This window comes from Porites lutea, chromosome 6 (genome assembly GCF_958299795.1).
Source record: "Porites lutea chromosome 6, jaPorLute2.1, whole genome shotgun sequence".
NCBI classification, from domain to species: Eukaryota; Metazoa; Cnidaria; class Anthozoa; order Scleractinia; family Poritidae; genus Porites; species Porites lutea.
Genome location: NC_133206.1, coordinates 19,642,579 through 19,662,791, shown reverse-complemented (window position 1 = coordinate 19,662,791; position 20,213 = coordinate 19,642,579). Strand labels below are relative to the sequence as shown.

Genomic DNA, 20,213 nt, shown 5'->3' with positions numbered 1-20,213 from the left:
AGAGAGGAGGAAATGGGGCGAGTCAAGGGGAGCGGGGGAGGGGGCAGAAAAATAGCGACGCTATTTTTCGGGGGGGAGAAGCGACGACCGGAAATGCGTCTGCGCTTTTTCGGGGGAGAGAAGGGACGACCGGAAATACGTCTGCGCTTTTTCGGGGGAGAGAAGCGACGACCGGAAATGCGTCTGCGCTTCGCAGGCTAGCCATAAGGCGAGTCTGTTTGAAATATCATAATTAAAGGCCCTTTAAATACTTAAATGGCAGATTTCTCTACCCTTTCACATACCCAACCAACTCGTGAAGGTACTACCCTTTCATATACCTGAGCTCTTTCGGGTGGAGCCTTTCAATATAGGCCGTCATAGGGAGTAACCCCGCTCAGTGCCACCGAGGGTTCGAAGTGCACACTGTACCTAAAGGCCCAAAGAGTGTAAAATTTAAGAGAATTACCATGTATAATTTCTTGAAAATAAAATATTGCAAATAATAGAGTAGTTCTGTGGAGGTCGCTTCTAACTTGAATAATCACATCATATGATTTCACCTTCAGAATCCAACCAGTTACAACAAGCTACTGGTAGCATTTTTATTAAGTTATAAAAATTTACAAAGGAGGAACATAGGTATGTAAACAGTTAAAAAACCAAAATTAGAAAAAATCAGTTTAAACAAGAATTCAAACACATTTCAAATTAATGGTCAGCGGGTCACTTGTAAGTCAAGTAATTTTCAACAACGTAGAGTGTTGGTTGACTTTTTCACAATTAAAACCCATTATCGAAATATACCTTCTCATTTGCCCAGTACGTTTTTTTTTTTAGAAATAAAACAGACGAATTGAGAGCTAGAAGTACCAGATTTACAGCACGAAAACCATTGAGAGATTCTTGCAGGAGGAGTCAAGCTTCATTGTGATGATTTGGATAAAAAAGGGACTGAAGAACTGAAAAGGGATATTATTATGTGTACTTTACACCTCCAAAGAGCTCACATTTCCTTGGTGACTTTTCTTTGCACCTTTTCTTTGGAATCAAGGAAGGCATATGTATTAGATCGAACACTCCTACTATGAACAGGGACGAGGGAGCCTATCAGCTTTCTCCCATATGGACACAAGTGATCTCCACCCCCAAACCACTGGGAGTAGGGGGCATCTACAGAGTGACTTTGCGCGTTTATCGCAATATTTAACACCTTCAGAAGCCTTTTTAAAACTTCTGACACTTTTAATGTTTTCCAAGTTTTGATAAAGATGGCTGACAGTCATCGAAACTGTCAGCATCATTAAGACGTTAAGACTGGCTATGTTTTGAGAACATTTTAAATCGATATTAAAATACTTTTTTCCAAATTACAAAAGTTCTTGCATAGGGAGAAGTTAACTGAAGCTATCCAGGAAAACACCATCCTCTAACAACAACTAAAACATGCTCTTTCTTTATTAGAAACTCTTGTCAATAATATTAAAAAAAAAATTTTTTGATTTTTTTAATATTACAGAATCTGTTCCTATAGGTGCCCCACTATATCAGATTATCCTAATTGGGTTCTGCTAGACAACAGCCCTAGAGCCACTACCTAAAACTCTAAAGGCCTTGAATTACAAGTTAAAGAAAGAGTAACAAAAATTTCAAAGGAGATTCACAATGTATAATTTGGAATTTATTTTTTTATTCCAGTGTTTGTGGAAAGTTTATGGAGACTAACACAACTTCCTGATACTAGTTTCCTGAAAAAAGAAATTAAATAGCTTAAAAATTGTACTTTGTTTTCATTTGAGTAACAGTGTCAGCCAAATTAAAGCAAGCGAATGTCACGGTATTGATCTGAACATACTAAACATATTGAAAGCAATATCTATGTTCTATCCACAGCAACACTGATTTTTAAAGGAAAATAATGTACAGTACTCTCATGTGTTCTGGACAAGAAGAATTTTTATAACAAAAGGTACACTAAGGTCATACATCCTCAGCGATATTATAAAGCAGACGAACAAAAAAAGGCAGCTGTTGCCACTGGCTAAGTTAAAGTTATTTTCATGGTTTCATTATTCAAATTCATTCTGTTGATCAATACAAATTTTAATCACATTCTCTTCTAAAATGCCTATCTGGTGAAAGCAGAGGCAGCCATTCCAATACAAATTATATATATATATTTTTTCAATATTTTATAAAATTAACTGTTCAAAAACTATAATATTCATATATCCTAAGGTAATAAAATAAAATCACAGAGATTCTAAAACTCATCATGTCTTGTCAGTGCTTCTCCAAAGTCTGTTGCTTGACTTCCAACAAAAACATCATGTTTTTCTAGAATTTCCTCCTTTGTCAGCTCTCCATCCTGATGGACACAACAGAAAGGAAAAAAAAAAACAGTTACATTAATACAGTGCAATAAACTCAAACCGTGTGAACAAACGATAAGGTGTTTACATAAAGAAGGAGACCAACAATCAGATGTAGATTATGTTCTTAGATCAATAGTTTTACCGAAACTAACTTTAAGTCTTTCTATAAAATTTAATATAGGTGTCCTCAACACCTGAATTAATAACGGTCCAGTATTTTCTACAGCACTCTTTTAAACGCAGATACGTATCTGATCAAATTAACATATATGACATCTTAGATGATGTATATCGCATGCTATTCAAGAAGATCTCGAACATGCCCTCCACCCTTTGTACCCTTCCCTCCCCAAAACAAAAGAAAGTTCTGTGCTCGTAGCATCCAACACCCTAGTGTCAATTCCCAACATTTGAAAAATAGTTTATTAACATGCTTTTTTTCAAATATAAAGTAGCAATTTAATGTAAAATGGATTTTAATGTTAATTTTAATATATTTTTAAAAGGAATTTGAAGCTTTTCAACTATTTCAGCATTTTAATATTGCTTTTACATTTACGTGTTCTTAGTTTTTAGCATTTATTTTTTCTTAAAACATAACAAAGACCTCAAAAAAGACCTTATTAATAACAAGAGTGTAGAAGTGAGTATTGACAACATAACACTTGAGGAAATACTACGGTAGATCAGTATGCTATTCAGAGAAATGGATGTAATGAAAAAACTGCCTTAACCCTTTCACTCTTACACTATGTTATGGCAAGATTTTTTGTCATTCGATTATAACAGCATGCAAACAAAATAGTGTCAGATGGCTTGGGGAAAGTGGATTTAGCTATCGGGCTAGTGAATTCTGTTCTTAACTTGCCCAATGGGCAATTTAAGTTTTTGAGTTATTCCAAATGCAGAAGAACTGTGAAATCAATTCTGCTCATCAAAATGTTTTTGGGGCTAGTTGAAATGACATTTGGGCTAGTATATGCTAGCTTCAGCTTGCCTGAATGGCAAGCTTTAAAAATGACTCTCTTTGCACCCTGTAATCTTTAAATCTTGGGATGAAACCCTTTAGTGTTACCATTCAAATGAATCCTGTTAGGCAGAACTTTCACTGAGTACTACATCGCATTTATTTCTTAAAAATTTACAAAATAAAAATAAATTATAACAGTTTAAAAAATTTTCTGTGAGGAGTTAAAGGGTTTTGGAAGTGCTTAGAGTGTAACTACCATAACTGGGGCCACCTAGACAAGGTTGAGCAATTTGATAGCAAGAAAATAACAAAACATTCCGACAAAGTTTGTTTGAGCCAACCAGCAGTACGTAAGAAAACAATGAGTTACCTGAAGAACAAAAATTTAATGATAGCAAACGTTTCCAAGAAAGCAAAATTTACCATGAGACAATGTTTTTCTGTCCGACCTTTAAACTGCAAGGAGACACATTTGTTTGTCACAAGCTGTATGTTGTAATCTACCAGCAGTTTCTTCGTCAACATTGCCGTGCTTTGCAATGACATGCGACTTTAACAGGGCTGTCAAAAAGTTTTAAAGCGGCAGGCTGGTAATGTGTAGTAGGCAGTTTCGGAACTCACACCAAAGGCACAAGTTCTTGAGGGCCAAGGAAACTAGGGACATTGTGAAAATTAGAGTCTCGGAAATGGCATTTCCAGGGGTTTTCAAGAGGTATTTTCCCCAGGAATTTCCAATCCCTTCTGTGGGGGGAGTATGGATATTTTCTGGAACTACACAATATTTTTTAAATTATTCTGGTACAAAGTTCTTGTCCACTGAAAATTAAAATTACTCAATTTTGTAATGGATTCCATCTTAACGTTTTTGGAATGGAAATGTTACTTATGTGCAGTCTGATTGGTCACCTTTGTCTAAGTGGCCCTGGTAACAATAGTTGCACTATAACTGGGCTATAGAAGCTGGAATAAGCTCTGGCAGGGTGAATGCTCTAAAACTGGAGTGTTACAAATTATACCGCTGTCTTACCTCATTTGCATCAGCCTCACGCACAAGGTGCCTTGCCTCAGCTTCAACATGGTCATAATCAGGAGGGATTATCCAATCTTTTACTTCATCCTGTTACAGCAATAATGAAAACAATTACCGTAAAATTCTGAAAATAAGCCCCAGGGCTTATATTTTTCAAAGGCCCTTTTTGAGGGGCTTATATTCAGTGGGGCTTATCTATGGAGGGAAATCTGTGTTTCAAAATCGATTGGGCTAGCCTTATAGTTAGAAGGAAATTTATCGGTTTTGCTTTGTTTTACTTTGTATTTGAGGGCAATTTCCAAGTACAAGCCCCTAGAGGGCTTATATTTGGGGGGGCGATTTAACAGAGGGTTTTTTGGGTACAAGTTTGGGGGGGGGCTTATATTTGGAGGGGCTTATACATGGAGGGGCTTATTTTCAGAATTTTACAGTACTCTCCATTTTAGAATGTCAAGTTTGGAGTACGGGTAGAAAAAAATACATCGAATCTTCATAAACAAAATCAACAACAACAGAAAAATGAAAACAATTTAAAACAACCACGAAGTGCAAAGAGATAAGAAAATAATCTTGAATGAAAATATATGAAATGACTCGTGTTTTTCAACTGCGGATAAGGAGAAAGAAAGTGGAAATGATCCTTGCAGTTGAATAAACAACCTAAGTGGTTAAAATAGAACCTAAAACATATCTGTGATACACACCCTGTCCATTTTGCCATCTTTATTTTTGTCACGGAACTCATTAAAATGTTCTCTTTCATTCTTCACCCAATCAGGTTCCTCTTGGTCCTTTTCCTTTTCACTTTCTGGATACAGATCACCTAATTTAAACATACAATATCTTTTTTAAAAGAGCCAGCAAGTAAAAATGGCAGCAGACAATATTTTAACAGCTTCACAACATTTCTGCAACACAATAATAGGGCCATTTATACGAGGAAAAATAACACCCGTCTTATATAAGATGCATCCTAAACAAGAGGCAAACTATCCCGTATAAATGGCACATTTTGTTTGAAATTTAGCTGAGACACCTCTTATCTAAGAACAGCTGCTAACACCTGTTCTTTGATAAGACACATCTTGGCTAAGTCAAGTCTTGATGTGCCATTTATACGAGATAATTTGTGTCTTATTTAGGACACATCTAATGAAAGGCGCATCTTTTTTTTTCCTCGTATAAATGACCCTAATATCATTTTTTATACCCTTTCTTGGTAAGGCCAGGCTATACACTTTATTTGCATGTCACGTATTTCTTATTGTTTAGGCAACTAAAAAGACAAAGGATGGAATCCACTTTGCAGCCCATTTTTACCACATTTTAACCAGCAGTTGCAGTTACTGTATGTTTGATATTATATTCCAGGACAAGGAGCTTAAGACAAAAAGGAAAAACCCAACTGTGTTTATAATGGTAATAGGACTGAGTGGAGTCCAGTCCAGAGAATCGTAAGGGTGATTAACAAAAACAGATGAACGCTTCGCAAGAGTCTGATTTTAATTTTAATTAAAGTTTAATTATGAGTATGATTTCAGACCTAATCATAACTAAAATTCTAAAATCTGATTGGCTATCAACTGTCCTGATTTCAGCCTTAATAGGACAGTTTAATAGGACAGTAAGTGTCATGCCTAAGTAATTGGACAGTATGTGTCATCATGTGTGCCCTTAAATGGCTTTTTTTTTTTTTTCACTGCTGGCAAAAAAAACTTGGAATTTCTTGTGTTTTGATATAAAAAAGAGCCTTTTTTCACAACTTTTATTAAATTTATGATTAATTGATAACAGAGCTCCGTGTCATCCAATTCGGTCTGTAATCATACTCATGATTAAACAAATTGCACTCCCACTACGCGGTTGTCTGATTTCGTTAATCACTCATTTGATTACAGACTGAACTGGACTCCACTCAGTCCTGTTACTATTACAAATTGGACGACACGAAGTTTCGTTACCAATTAATCGTAACTACAATGACATTTGTGATATTTTAGGCTTTTTTTAAACTTAAAACACAAAAAAATCCAAGTTTTTTTTGCTAGCAGTAAAAAAAAAAGCCATAAGCGTGTGTGATAGAACACATTCTGTCCAAAAATAAATTACTTAGGCATAACTTGTACTGTCCTATTACATGTACAATGTCCTATTAGTGCAGAAATCAGGACAGTTGATAGCCAATCAGAATTGAGAATTTTGTCATAGTTATGATTAAGTCAAAATTTGTACATCATGATCATGAGTACATTTCCTTTTGAATGTTTAGAAAGAAAAATATGTGGACATGGCTTAAAGGACAACTTTAAGAATCTAGCCACAGAATCATAAAGCACCCTGAGTTCAGATAATCCACAAGTACTGTTCCTTAGAGGGACTATGTCATGCTATTTACTATCTTTTAAAGATAGCTTCAATTTTTTTGGCACCAGTTGCATTCCAAAAATAATGGTCCGGTTTTGTTATAAGACATCTTTAAAATATTACAGATGAATGAGCAACATTCATTCCAAAAAATAAATAAAATAAAACAAAATAAAAGCTTACCTAAATATTCATCAAGTGATACAAATCCATCACCATCTTTGTCAATGTCTTGCAATGTCTCATCTATCACCACATCCTTCATATGATCATACTCTTCAGGATGAAGAAATGCAGTGTACTCCTCCTTGGTTATTTCATTGTCCTTGTTGACATCTGCCTTTTCCCATCGTCCCCTATCCCGTGACAGCATGTCTTTATATTCAAATTCATCATCCTCTATAAATAAAAGCATTGTCTTGTTTGTTTTCAGAACAGACAAGTTTGCAAGTCATTGATTCTGATAGCCTAATGATTTAACCAGTTATCAGGTAACAAGGAAGGAAATTTAAAAGTAATACTAAGTCACCATTTTTCCAATCAATACAAAAAAGTTACGCACAAAATCATAAATTTTAGTTGCTTAATATCATTAACCAAATTAAGAAAAACGGAGGCACATGTGATCGATTTCATTGCTTCAACAGCTGCATGCAATCCACAGAGAGTTAATCAATTACTTGTTCAAAAGACCGATTTCCATTGAAAAAGAAACGTTTGTATTTTAATTGCCACACAGATAAATTGCATGATCACAATTACAAAAAAGACAGATACATTAAAATGGCACTTCAGTCAATGCTAAGATTGATACCCTAACATCATTACTTTACTTCCAACAGAATTGTAAAACTGCTATAATACTGATTTCTACTCATCTTATGTCATTTCTCTCAATAAACAATCTTTAATTATTTCGTCAACTGGCTACTTCCAGGTTTATTTGCTAACGCAAAAGTTACCCATCTTTACTTTTATTTACTGGGTAAATTAAATATGTTTTAATTACTGTCATGACAGCAAACATGTATCAGAATGGCTGCACTTAAGTGGCTGGAACGTGAATTTACTGTCATGTATCTACCTCTTTCAAAACATTTCCCGGCTGCCTGATCACTGCCACAAAACACAGCATACTTTGCTTTCTTTGCAGATTTCTCGCATTTATTTAGTGACTCAGACCACTTTTTCAGGGATCCTTGAGTCCCTCTCATATTCTTCCCAGCTGCAATGCTTGTTGTTTACAATATCCCGATAAAAATAGGCAAAAAAAAGAGCAATGTTTTGACTCAACACTCGGTAAACGCGCATACAAATTAAGCCTTTGAGTGAGAAGCAAAGTTTGTAGAGTCATGCGGGGGGGTCTCATCAGATGTAGTGTATTTTCAGAATCTGTGCGCAGTGCTATTTAATGAGCTAAAAAGAGGTTGTTTGAACCTGAACCCAATGAGGTGGATTGTCTGGATTCCCCATGATAGTAGACTTGTAATGTAACAACCCTACCCAGTTGCATTACTATTATGGGGTGTCATAATGTGCTTTTTGCTCTTGAAGAAAATTGTAGTCAGAAATCTGTAAGATTTGTTGATGATGGATCATTTAAGTTGTTACTGCCATCAAGAAGAGAAGTTGCTTTGGAGTCCAAACAGAACAGAAGTCATAATTTTACAAGTCATCAGTAAATTCTCTTGATGGAGGGTGCTTTTTAACTCACCTGTTATGTATCCGTAAGTCAAATTTTTGTACAGCTCCCAACTGATTGCCTCATTTGGATCAGCTTTCTTTTTTTCCACATATACCTCCTCAAGCGACAGATGTGATTGTTCAAGCTTTTTCAGCTGATCCCACTGCCGATCCACGTCTTCATAAATATACCGTTTAGATGTGAATCTAATCCAGTCTTCTAGCTCTTTCTGTGTTACTTTCCCATTGTGGTCCTTGTCAATCCTATCAACAATTTTTCTGCAAGAAAGACGACAAACAACTGGAGACTATAAAAATCAGTACACTCACTCCTGTACGCAGAAACTTGTAGTTCCTTGCTGATTTTTATCTTGTAGCCCTTACTTAAAGACAACAACCCACCTCAACTGAGTAACTCTATTTTAGCATGATCAAATTAATCAGCGAGCTGGTGTGATCATGCATCTTAAAAGTTAAACTAATATCTACACATTCAAATTCTTAATAGTATTTATAAGCTTCATTCTTCTGTTTGATTACAGCTACAGTACAATAAGATCATGATATAAGGACTATTGTATTAAAATACACCAAACAGTTAAAAACAATCCCCTACTTCTCAAAGGTTTCATAATATTCATACAATTATTATATCCATTACACATGCGGTATATGCGCTTTGGCGAGATTTGCACAGAAGTCAGACAGCACTGTATAAAAAATTTGGCGTGAAAAACTCCACTCAGTTAAAAAAGGAAACATACAAACACATATAGATACTAAAAAAAATGTGGGGGCATTAAGGCACCCCACGCAAAGTATAAAAGAGCATAATTAAATAACATACCGTAAAATTCTGAAAATAAGCCCCTCCAAATATAAGCCCCCCAAAATCGTGACACAAAAAACCCTCCGATAAATTGCCCCTCCAAATATAAGCCCCCCCAGGGGGCTTGTACTCGGAATTTGCCCTTGAATACAAAGTAAAACAAAGCAAAAATGGTAAATTTCCTTCCCACTACAAGCTAGCCCAATCGATTTTAAAATGCAAATTTCCCTCCGTAGATAAGCCCCTCCGAATATAAGCCCCTCCAAAAATAAGCCCCTCAAAAAGGGTCTTTGAAAAACTTTTTTCAGAATGTTACTGTATAAATACTGGATAAAGATTTACACACTTTTTTTTGGTAAACAGTGCAGGGTGAGTGTCTAACTTTTTATGAAAATGTAATGTAAAAAGGTAATTCTTTTGTACACCTATCTCAACATTAGCACAGTGTAACAGATTATTTTTGACAACAAGGTCAAGCTATGTCAAGTAATGAACAAAACAAAACATTGTTGCAAAATATCTGCTATATGATTTAACTTAACAAATATAAATTCATCATAAAAATATGTAGCAAGTACAGGTATTAAAAAAAAAAAAAAAAAATATATATATATATATATATATTTTCAAATTCCCTTTATGAGGGTAGTCCAGGGGGGGTTATAGCATATCGTAAATCCAAAACGAATGGCCAAAATAACCAAAATTCTAACCCCGGTCCTCCCCTGCGAGGACACACATGACACGTGGCACTTTCTTCCTCAGAAACTGACAACAAGCATGAAATCAACAACTTCATATATTTTTACGCGAGACATTAAACTTTTCCATGTATCAAATGAACTGAATCTTTTCCATACACTAATCACGGTAGACGAATGGGTGGATATCGATTCAACGCGTATAACTAGCAGCATGAAAACAAACTGCAGTGCCAAAATTCCAAACATTGAGACGCCAATTATGTTCTTGCCAGGGAAACCGACATAAAGAATAAATATTTAACGTAAGAATATTATTTTAATGAGAACAAAGAAATTAAAATCATTTAGCACGCTTTGCAATTACACATACACAAAGAAAACGATAGTTTAACTTAATTTCTTTTATTTACTGCACACACTAAGTCAATTGTCAACGTGGCATCGGCATCTTCCAAGTCAGTTGACTGTGGACTGTTGTCAGCCTTTTAAAATTCGAAAACTGGTAAGCTAAGACATTACCCTTTCACGAAAAGGTTGATACGTATGTTTATAAATATACCTCATTTTAAATAATAACACAAGTCAAGCATATCGATGAATGCAGACCAATTTAAAGGTTCTTGTGTAAAAAGCATTTCGACGCTGTCAATGGAAGGTTGATCAAGTTTGCCATTTTGGCAGCTATGCAGAAGATTCCATTTAGAGCTCAATATTTATATTTAGCAGCGAGCAGCATTTTAACGCTCCACTCACCCTAGTCGTTCTTTTGATTCTTCAGGAGAAAGCTCGTCAAATTTTCTCTTGTCCTTTCCAAGGAAAGCTTCGTGATCGTATTCGATGTTATGTTCCTCGTCCTCACCTTCAGCTTTGAAATGTTCTTCCTCCGAAAGTTCTTTGTCGTAGACGCGACTTTTCTTTTCTCCTTTCGCTTCTGGCGGGCGCGCGTAGACGAGGAACAAACATAAACAGACACAGACCACGGAGAAAGGCCGAGCCATGTTTTTGGAAAATATTTCAGCTCCACAAGATGCTAAATGATTCAGCTCAAGACACCTTTTCACATTACAAGTTTCCCGGGTTAGCTGCATAAATAATCCAGCGGTGCTCGCTGGTGAGGTGATTTGATTGGATAACTATGGTCACGTTGGATGCTTGTTGCATTTTGATTGGCTAAGGACTGCCACGTTGGCAAATAAATTGTGACCATCGGAAAACCTGGGAAAACCATGAAAATCCTCAGGAGCGCTCTTTCCTGCATGACTTCGAACCTAGCCTGTGTACAGACGTCCCCCCTCCCTCAGGAAAAATCAGGAGAGGAGGCGTCGTCGTCGTTTCCTCTCCCGATTTTTTCTGAGGTAGGGGGACGTCTGCACACAGGCTACTTCGAACCTATGTTAGTGTAATTTATCGTTTACAATATCTATCTATTCCATCTGTGCTCAGACAAAACATTTCGATAACTCAGTATGCAAAAATGCAAGAGGGGGGGGGGGGGGGTGGTAGAAGAGGAAAATAGGGAGCACTGCGGGAGGACCATTTATACTTCCTTGGAGGAAGGGGGTGAGAGAGGGTGTATGTATTATCAGGCGTGATACTCAGGTCCCCTACTACTTACCTGTAGTTACTTTATAGCCTTTTATTTAGTCCACACGTAAACTGCGTTTTTGGGGACCGAAACGCAGGTTTTTGAAAACGGACCTATGAGAAAAGATTTTTAAAAGCGTCAGACAAGGCGCCAGACAATTATTTCCCGGCTAACAGTGTGAAAATTGGGAAGCAGGAATGTTAAAATCACGACGCCTTTTGGGCGGCACATACCCAAATAGGTTATCTTTGGGTACGACCCTGGTGTTAAGTGTGTCAACGATTCCGAACGATTCTGCGTCATTTTCATTCGTCTGCTGATATAGCCTCTCAATCTCGTTAAGCACAGTTTATTTATCAGTTGAAGTTTTTAGTGTCAACTGATCCAATTTATTCTTCTCTTTTACTGATTTTTACCCTATTTGGAGCGCTATGATTAAAGTTATCAATAACAATTTTAATAGCAGCGTGTTACCCTGTGGAAACTAAAGCCCTTACTTTAAAGTTTTACAAGTTGCAAATCACTAGCTATGTTCTCTGACGGACGAGTCATAAGCGACAGACTAGTAGAGAAATCAGATGTACATTGTAGAATAAAACAAGCTTTATTGACCTGCTTTAATCTACCTGGGTAATCTACCCATCCGAGAAATTTTGGTAATCACGTGACCGTACGCCCGTCCGCGAGTCCGCTAGTCCATACGCACCACAGAAATACCAATGTAAAATATTTCAATCAACAGGTATGGCAACCCAAATGCAACTCGAGGTTATTTTGGCGGGAAATCGCATAGCCACCCGCGTCTTGTGAAGCAGTGACAGCTAAAGAGCCAATAAAGACAAAAACGAAAAGTGGAAATTGTTTCTGTATCCGTGTCAGGATCCAAAGAGAAAGACAGAGAAAACGAAAAAATAGACGACAGGCCAGCGAAGCTCAACGAGAAAAAGAGCGACGGAGAGCTTGAAATTTCGGCTGGTACATCAAATGGAACCAACCATTTCGGTTTGGTCCGACCGAAATGTTCGGGACCAGCTTTAAGGTGGTCCTCTTTGACCTGTCTGGTCATTTCGGTAGGTAGGACCGAAATGTCCCTTTCCATTTGACAAAATTGCTGTCCCTAGAACCGCTCTTTGCTATCCTGCTTGCAAAATCGCTTGCAAGAACAACAACCAAACGTTCGGTGGCTTGGGTCGGGTCTGAGTCATCCAGACCCTGAGATAAGGAGAGGGTGGGCTGGTCTCAAAAATTTTTTTTTCGGCCGTTCGGGCGTCACTTTGGTCCAAAAATAAGGAGGAACACCAAAATAGCGCTAACTCGCCGAAAACGCTTCAAAACGGCCTGAGACGCGCGCAAACAACAAAGAATACAACAAGGCAATAAAGTAAGTCGATTTTAATTAAAAACATAACATTTTTTCTCTCTTTTAAGAAAAACCGTTTACATCCCACACAAGCCTTTGTAAATAACCGTTTGTAACACAACACCGCTCGCAAGCAAGAGTCACGTCCGCGCTTGGGCCACCTGTGACCTGGTAAACTAGTTTATTTTTCTGACGTAACGCCCTTGCCCGTGAGCGCGTTTTAAGAGTACTCCAGAAACGCGAGACGAGTGCTGTGAAGCTCGCGCGCGAGATTCACGCGCCAGAGGACTAAGTCCTAGGAGAAACCAAAATGGCGACAACGGACCGAAAACGTATGACACGTGTGTAGTTAAATTGGAATTGCCATTAACCAAACACATATACATTTTTAATTTTCTGATTTAAAATTGGATTTACTAAACTTTCGGCTCACTTATTTCCTCCGCCGTTTAGAGTGGCCTTCCGTTACCTGCGAGAGACGTTTGAAGCGCGCTGCATTCGAGTCGGTTGGATCATTTGTTGCTGTTATTATTATTATTATTATTATTATTATTATTATTATTATTATTATTATTATTATTATTAATATATAGATTTAGCCAGGGCTAAAGCGAAGCTCTTGTTAATAAAACTTGTAAACAAAAAAAATTAAATCGTCTAATGCTAAACGGGGAGGCCAATGGAAATGGCATCAATAGATCTAATTAGCAAAAAAACAAATTGCACATGCAGCACACTTTTTTTTCTAATTAGCAAAACAACAAAATTTGCACGTGCAACACGCTTTTCGTCCTTCTTTGCCGTTGTTTTGCACAACTACAACGCTGTTTTGTAGGACTAAACGTCAAACTTCCTAGTTGCACATTATTTTTATGGAGGAATTCTTACCCAATTGTCTCCTGTGTTGATGTTCGCTTTTATTTTTCACTGCCGCTCAGTTTCACCTTGCTGGCCACTAGCATTTCTCATTGTCTCACAGCCGCTTTGAATTTTCATGTTTTTCTTCCTACAAAATTCTTCTCTTTTGTTCTCAGAAACTAGCTCTAGCTCAGTTTCTCTGTTATCCACGTGAGTGTAAACATCAAAAATAACGTTGAAAAAGACACGACTTTGTTGTTGTTTTTTCTTTCTAAAAGCCCGGGCGGCCACGCGATTTCTTTCTAAATAAAACCTTGAGTTGCATTTGGGTTGCCATACCTGATAATTGAATTATTTTACATTGGTATGTCTGTGGTGCGGACGGACGGTCGGGCGGGCGGGCGGTCGGTGTACGGTCACGTGATTACCAAATTTTCTCGGATGGGTAGTTTACCACATTTTTTTACCCATGGTGCTCCACTGCGCGCGAGAGCTCCGCTATTATTATTATTCATTATTATTATTCATTATTATTATTATTATTATTATTATCATCTCGCAGTATAAAACTTTGGAATGCTGTCCACATTGTATAGGGCGCATAACCTATTGTACACCACTTGAGAAGCTAAACTTAGAAGTAAAAAAAAGGTCGGTACGAAACCTAATACCATCCTAGTATACATAATGATATGAATCTCTCTACTTAAAAAGCCAATTTAAAAAAATTATTAAATTCTTATACTCTGTAAAACCTACCTATTATTATTATTATTATTATTATTATTATTATTATTATTTACGGCAAAAGAACTCAAGATGTGATTAACATTGAGATCCATGTATGCTCTAGAAACCAAGACATTTATACACGATCGCGCGCGTAAGCGAACACTGAACACGACAACAAGCAACAGAGGCATTGTGACGAAATAAATGGTATCTCGCGCAAAGGCATTAGCAATTTTACTCTCACAGAATGGAAATTAGATTGCACCTTTAACATCTTTAAATGTCTGCCATTACGCGTTTTTTCTCCCACGTGATGTCGAAACAATCATTTAATGGACGTTTTCTAAGACAAAATGGTTACGAACTTCTTGACGATCCACCGCTTGGAGAAGGATCATATGCCAAAGTCAGGACGGCTTATTCCACAAAACTCAAGCTGCGTGTCGCAGTGAAAATAGTGGACCGTAAAAAGGCCCCTGAGGACTTCCTAAAGAGATTTCTACCTCGCGAACTGAGCATTATTCAGATGTTTCAACATCCTCATATAATTCGCGTGTATGAAGTTCTGGACGTAGAGGATAAAGTGTTTGTAATCATGGACCTCGCCCCTGGTGGGGATCTACTCAATTACATAAAGACACGAGGATTTGTTAAGGAAAGTCTCTGCAAAAAGATATTCAAGCAGTTGTTACAAGCTGTAAAACATTGCCACAAAAATGGAGTGTTGCATCGTGATTTAAAATGTGAAAACATTCTTTTGGATGAAGGAAACAACGTGAGAATAACAGACTTTGGCTTTGCTAAATATTATAACAAATCTGATCTTTGCAAGACATTTTGTGGCTCAGCAGCGTACGCGGCGTATGAGATACTTAAAGGTAATATGTCTTTTTACATTAGACTGCTTAAATCAAATGAACGGGTGAGTAATGGGTATTTTCCAGCCAAATACCTACAAGAATCCGAGAATCAACGGAAATGCTTGTCCATGCATTTATTACATCTCTTGTTTATTATTGCAACAGTCTTTTGTATGGGCTGCCCAACTAATAGCTTAACAAATTGCAGAGAGTTTTAAACGCCTCATTCAGCCAGGCTAGTTTGTAATGCGCCTAGGTTTTGCCACATCTCACTCCTTCTTTGTGGTCTGCATTGGCTTCCTGTTAAAGTCCGGATACAATTTAAGATAGTGCTTATTACGTTCAACGCAATTCAAGGCCTTGCTCCTAAATATCTATGCGAGTTACTAACATTTAAATCGTCTTTATATAACCATACATCTTCAGGTAGTATTTTACTTTTTATGCCAGCTGTTCGATCAAAGACTACCTTAGGTGATAAAGCTTTTATGGCAGCAGCGCCAACGCCCTGGAATTCTCTTCCAAAAGAACTTCGAGCGATTACTAATGTGAACAGTTTTAAGGCACATATTAAGACTTATCTTTTTAGAACTGTATATTGGTGATAAATTTTATATTCATTTCTTACTTGCATGCATATATATTCTTTTTATTTTTTATTTTTAAATGCATTATCTTTTATTTGTCTCTTGAAAAGTAATGCAGTTGTAATGCGCAGCTGATCATTCTCATGAATTATTATTATTATTATTATTATTATTATTATTATTATTATTACAAACGTAGCCTCCTCGACGAAACACTTTATTGGACACAAATGGATATATAAAGGTCTGATAACAAATTAGTTTTAAAGTCTAATTCCTTTTCATTTAATTCTGGTTAAACTGTACGGACGTTTCCGATAATTTTCCTAAAATAGTGGACAGCATATCTTTTATTTGCGAAGAAGTTTTGAAGATATTTCGATACGGTACACTTTATAAAGGGTAGAAAAGTGATGACGTCACAAAAACTAAATTAAAGAAAATATTGATCTGGGTGGGCTAACCAGAAAAAGACCAAGTTGAAAAACGTCCATTTGCCAAAAATCAGAATGCTGTCATAGTGCCAATTAGTGGTGAAATATAAGGAATGTTATGCTCGGATGACTCCGTAGAAATCCTTCTATAGACTTGATCAAGTTAGTCAGGTTAATCAGTGTATTTGTGTTCGTACCCGCGCAGAGAACAGTTATAAGGAAATGCATTAGAAAAAGAGAATATACTACCCTGTTGCAGCACGAGAGCATTAACCACTAAAACACTACCTGTCTATCCATCTATCTAAACAAGCCGTTTGCGTGCTATTTTTTTATGCTTTCATTTTTCTGTGACAATAATTGAGCAAATTTGAGACTGTGCTGTCCGGGATGGCGGGGAGGTAAAATTGGCTGTAAACGCAGGTTAATTTCTACCCCAATGGAGTGGGTTACCTTACCTATCTGGGGTACCCCAACTTCATGTAAACAGGCCCTAAGAGGGAGTAGAGTACGTTCTATGATGCATAAATCAGCACGAAATTGAAGAGCCAACAATCATAATGCCAAAGTAATTCGTGCTCAAGATGTACGCTTTTAATAATGGCTGGAACGCATTTCCTCCTTCATCGCACCCTACACAATTCCGAAGAGGATCCTAGACCCAGCCTATACAGGAATGCTCAGCCCGACAGGGGTACCTTTTTCAAGCGTAGGTATTTGAAAGTGTTGGGATTTCACTAGTTTATGTACGAAAAATGTAGGTTGGTAGGTTGGTCTGTAAGTTGTAAAAAGACCCCCAAAAAGCTAACATAATATATACATTTTATGGCTGTGTGAAAATTCTGGTTTGTGATTTATGCGTTTACAGCAGTTAAAAGGGATGCACATGTCTAAACTAGGTATGTGAAATGGGTACTATTTGTGAATAGAAGGTGTGCGAAAAGGGATACCTTTCTTGTCATAAATCGTATATAAAAGTGTAAAATGTCGGACCTCAGAGCGGAGCCTGCCTGTATAAACTTTGTTGTGTAACCCCCCACGTCGGGAATAGGCGGGATCCGAGGGGGAATGATTGTATCCTTTTTTCCGTAGACCAAATTTAAATTCAAATATACTGGAAATGTATAGTTGTGTTTTCCCCTTTCCTCACTTTTATCTGTTGCGTCTTTTTGCAAACAATTTCTGCAATTAAAACCAAGTCGACAGATTTGTTGCGCGTTTTTAAATTTCCATCCTTTCTTCTCTCGTTTCTAACGCACTGCAGACTGAATGATTCAACTAACAACTTTTGCGATGAAAGCTTTCTGATAGTGCGAAAATATCATAAATGCAACTTTTTTTCTTGACCAAGAAACCTGTGTCTGAAAAACCTGCGTCTGAAACTCGCCCGCACTCCTTAACCCTTGGTAATTACTAGTATCTTATTTTCATTTTCAAAGGAATACCTTACGATGGTGAAAAAGCAGATGTGTGGAGTATGGGCGTGGTCCTTTATACTATGGTCACGGGCCGGATGCCTTTTGATGATTCTGACACGAAAGTCTTACTACAGCACATCAAAAGAGGGGTTACCTTCCAGAAATCAAAACAACAAATTTCAGAAGACTGCAAGGATCTTATACGGAGCATGTTGATATTAGATTTTCGGGCAAGAATAACTATTGAAGATATAGAGTGTCATAGCTGGTTAACTGGCAAGCTAAGGAACTCAAACGAATCGCCTGATCGAAATTGCTGTTCTACATCGACTTGAGGGAATACAAGTTAGAAACAATTTTCAGTTACAATCCGCATTTCTTGAACGGTAGTTTTTTTAGGGTAAAAATATTAGCTTTCATAAATATCCTTTTGGCTCTGCTCAAGTAAACCCTCTACGACTCTATGGTTATTTGAGGGTAGATTTTGAAGCCCGACTCTAACATTATGTGCAAGTAATTACCTTGACCTTTTAAGAATATATTAGAACATGTTTTTTTTTTAAAGTGCAAACGCTTTGATATTACGAGTAGTTATAGCAGCAAGTACTGCTTCAGAAGAATAAACAAAGTATATAGTAAAAAAGATGAATTTGGAGTTTTAAATCTTTTTGATATACTGGGAGTTACTGTTCTAGGAATGGAACACTCCGCTAGATGCAATTGTTGAACAAAAAGACCCCTAACGACCTATTACGTAGCCTTCCACAAAGGTCGCTTTGTTTGGTGAGTTGTAAAAACCCTAAAAACACCTACGTGGGAGGCGACCTGTGGATCATTATACGTTTCTGGGAAACTGCCCACCTACCCCTCCCCTAAGCTAATATTAACACTTACTTCTCACTTAGGACAAAATGTTGGCTTATGGGTAGGGGTAGGTGGGCAGTTTCCCTGAAACTTTTACGCTAGGGTCTGGAAAGAGGGATCCTGATACCGCATTCGCGCTCATTTTGCAAGAGAATCCCGCAATCCGAACTTCTGTCATTGCTATCCCAAATATCGTTTCTTTCCCAATCCCCCATCCCGTGCCCAAATTTTGGTGAATCCCGCTTCCTTGAGCTGTCGAATCCCGTATCCCGTTAACGTTTCCGGAATCCCGCACTGTATTTTGGTCAAATCCCGGATTCCAGGAAAACCCTTCCAGATCCTGTTAAGTTTAAAAAGACCTTGCTATGTCAAAACGTGCCACTGTGTTAGCACGAAGTACCCACGGAGGGCATTTTTCTTAGGCCCCCCTAGTGGAGACTGGACAGCCATTTCTACGTGACTATCCGAACCACGAGAACGTTTAGTTGGCAGTGTCTTTTCTCTGAATTACTTTAAGACCAGGAGTATTTGTTCCGGCCCCGGGGAGAACACCCGCGACCTCCCGCTCTGCCGACGAGCACTCTTTCAACCGAGCCAACACTGCCGTAGTTGTCAGACTCATTCTGAGCACACTGCAAATGCCTTGCTCATTTCCTCCATCATGCAATGGGTCCCAATAGGTTTTTTCGGACTACGGGATTACTTTTATTTGAAGCCCAGATTCGAGATTTTAAAGCAAAATGGGGGCGAGATTTGGGATTGAACGCATGCTCGGGATGCGGGAAATACCCATCGGGACTACGAGAGCCTTATTGGGGACCCCCTAACTTGCGCGCACTGAGAAAAAGATGGGGTGGTAACCACTGTCTCCCAGTATCAGCCTGCGTAACAGGCTTCGAAATGGGTAGGGGATAGGGAGGAAGCGAAAAAGGGAGGGGGATTGGGGAGAGGCGCTTTCTCCTTCCCCTTCCCCTTCCCCTCCCCCTCCCCTTTTTGCGCCTGCTACGCAGGCTACCAAGTATTTTACGCTAGCGTCATCGAAGATAGTGCGGCCTGATGTTTAACTGTTTAACATTAACTAGTTTGTTTTAATTGCTACAATTCTTGCGATGAGTGTCTTCCTTGTCAGCATACCGCACTCGCTGTACTAGAATTGTTAGTGGGACCTTTCAGGTCTTTGTCTTTTTGCGTTGTCGTTTTCATTCAGGTTGTATTCAAAGCTGACACAAGCACGAGGTCAGCTTTCCCTGTCAGAATCTGCGATTTTCACAGCGACAATATCGTTTTTTTCAGAAAAAAAGGAAACAGTAAGTTGCTTCTACGAAGAAGGGACACTTTGTAATTGCTACTAACCATAACGGGAGAAAAGTTCAGATTTTCAAGCAAAAAAACCCCGCAATCATAAAGTACGAACAAGCTTACTGTACTGAAGTACGCATGCGCACTGCAATCTCACATGAACTCCCCTTCACCGGCGAAAAATGTCTGCGCATGCTCTACTAAAAATGACACGTGATCTATTTCGCGCAATGTCATTGGCTCTGAGGGAAAAATGCCGGTTGAGATGAAAAAAATAATGGC

General features: G+C 37.9%; 2 protein-coding genes across 2 annotated transcripts; one reads left to right on the top strand and one right to left on the bottom strand.

Annotated features, from left to right (window-relative positions):
- Positions 1–1,409: 1,409 nt before the first annotated feature.
- Positions 1,410–11,018, bottom strand: LOC140941257 (calumenin-like). The gene is made up of 6 exons (XM_073390237.1): positions 10,688–11,018; positions 8,433–8,680; positions 6,902–7,117; positions 5,059–5,177; positions 4,352–4,441; positions 1,410–2,347 (listed from the first exon to the last, which is right to left on the bottom strand). Exons 1-6 carry the CDS (start codon positions 10,930–10,932, stop codon positions 2,243–2,245), a joined length of 1,023 nt encoding a protein of 340 aa, XP_073246338.1. The 5' UTR covers positions 10,933–11,018; the 3' UTR covers positions 1,410–2,242.
- Positions 11,019–14,701: 3,683 nt separating this feature from the next.
- LOC140942234 (testis-specific serine/threonine-protein kinase 3-like) lies at positions 14,702–18,213 on the top strand. Its single transcript, XM_073391197.1, has 2 exons — positions 14,702–15,347; positions 17,790–18,213. Exons 1-2 carry the CDS (start codon positions 14,750–14,752, stop codon positions 18,101–18,103), a joined length of 912 nt encoding a protein of 303 aa, XP_073247298.1. The 5' UTR covers positions 14,702–14,749; the 3' UTR covers positions 18,104–18,213.
- Positions 18,214–20,213: the final 2,000 nt, after the last annotated feature.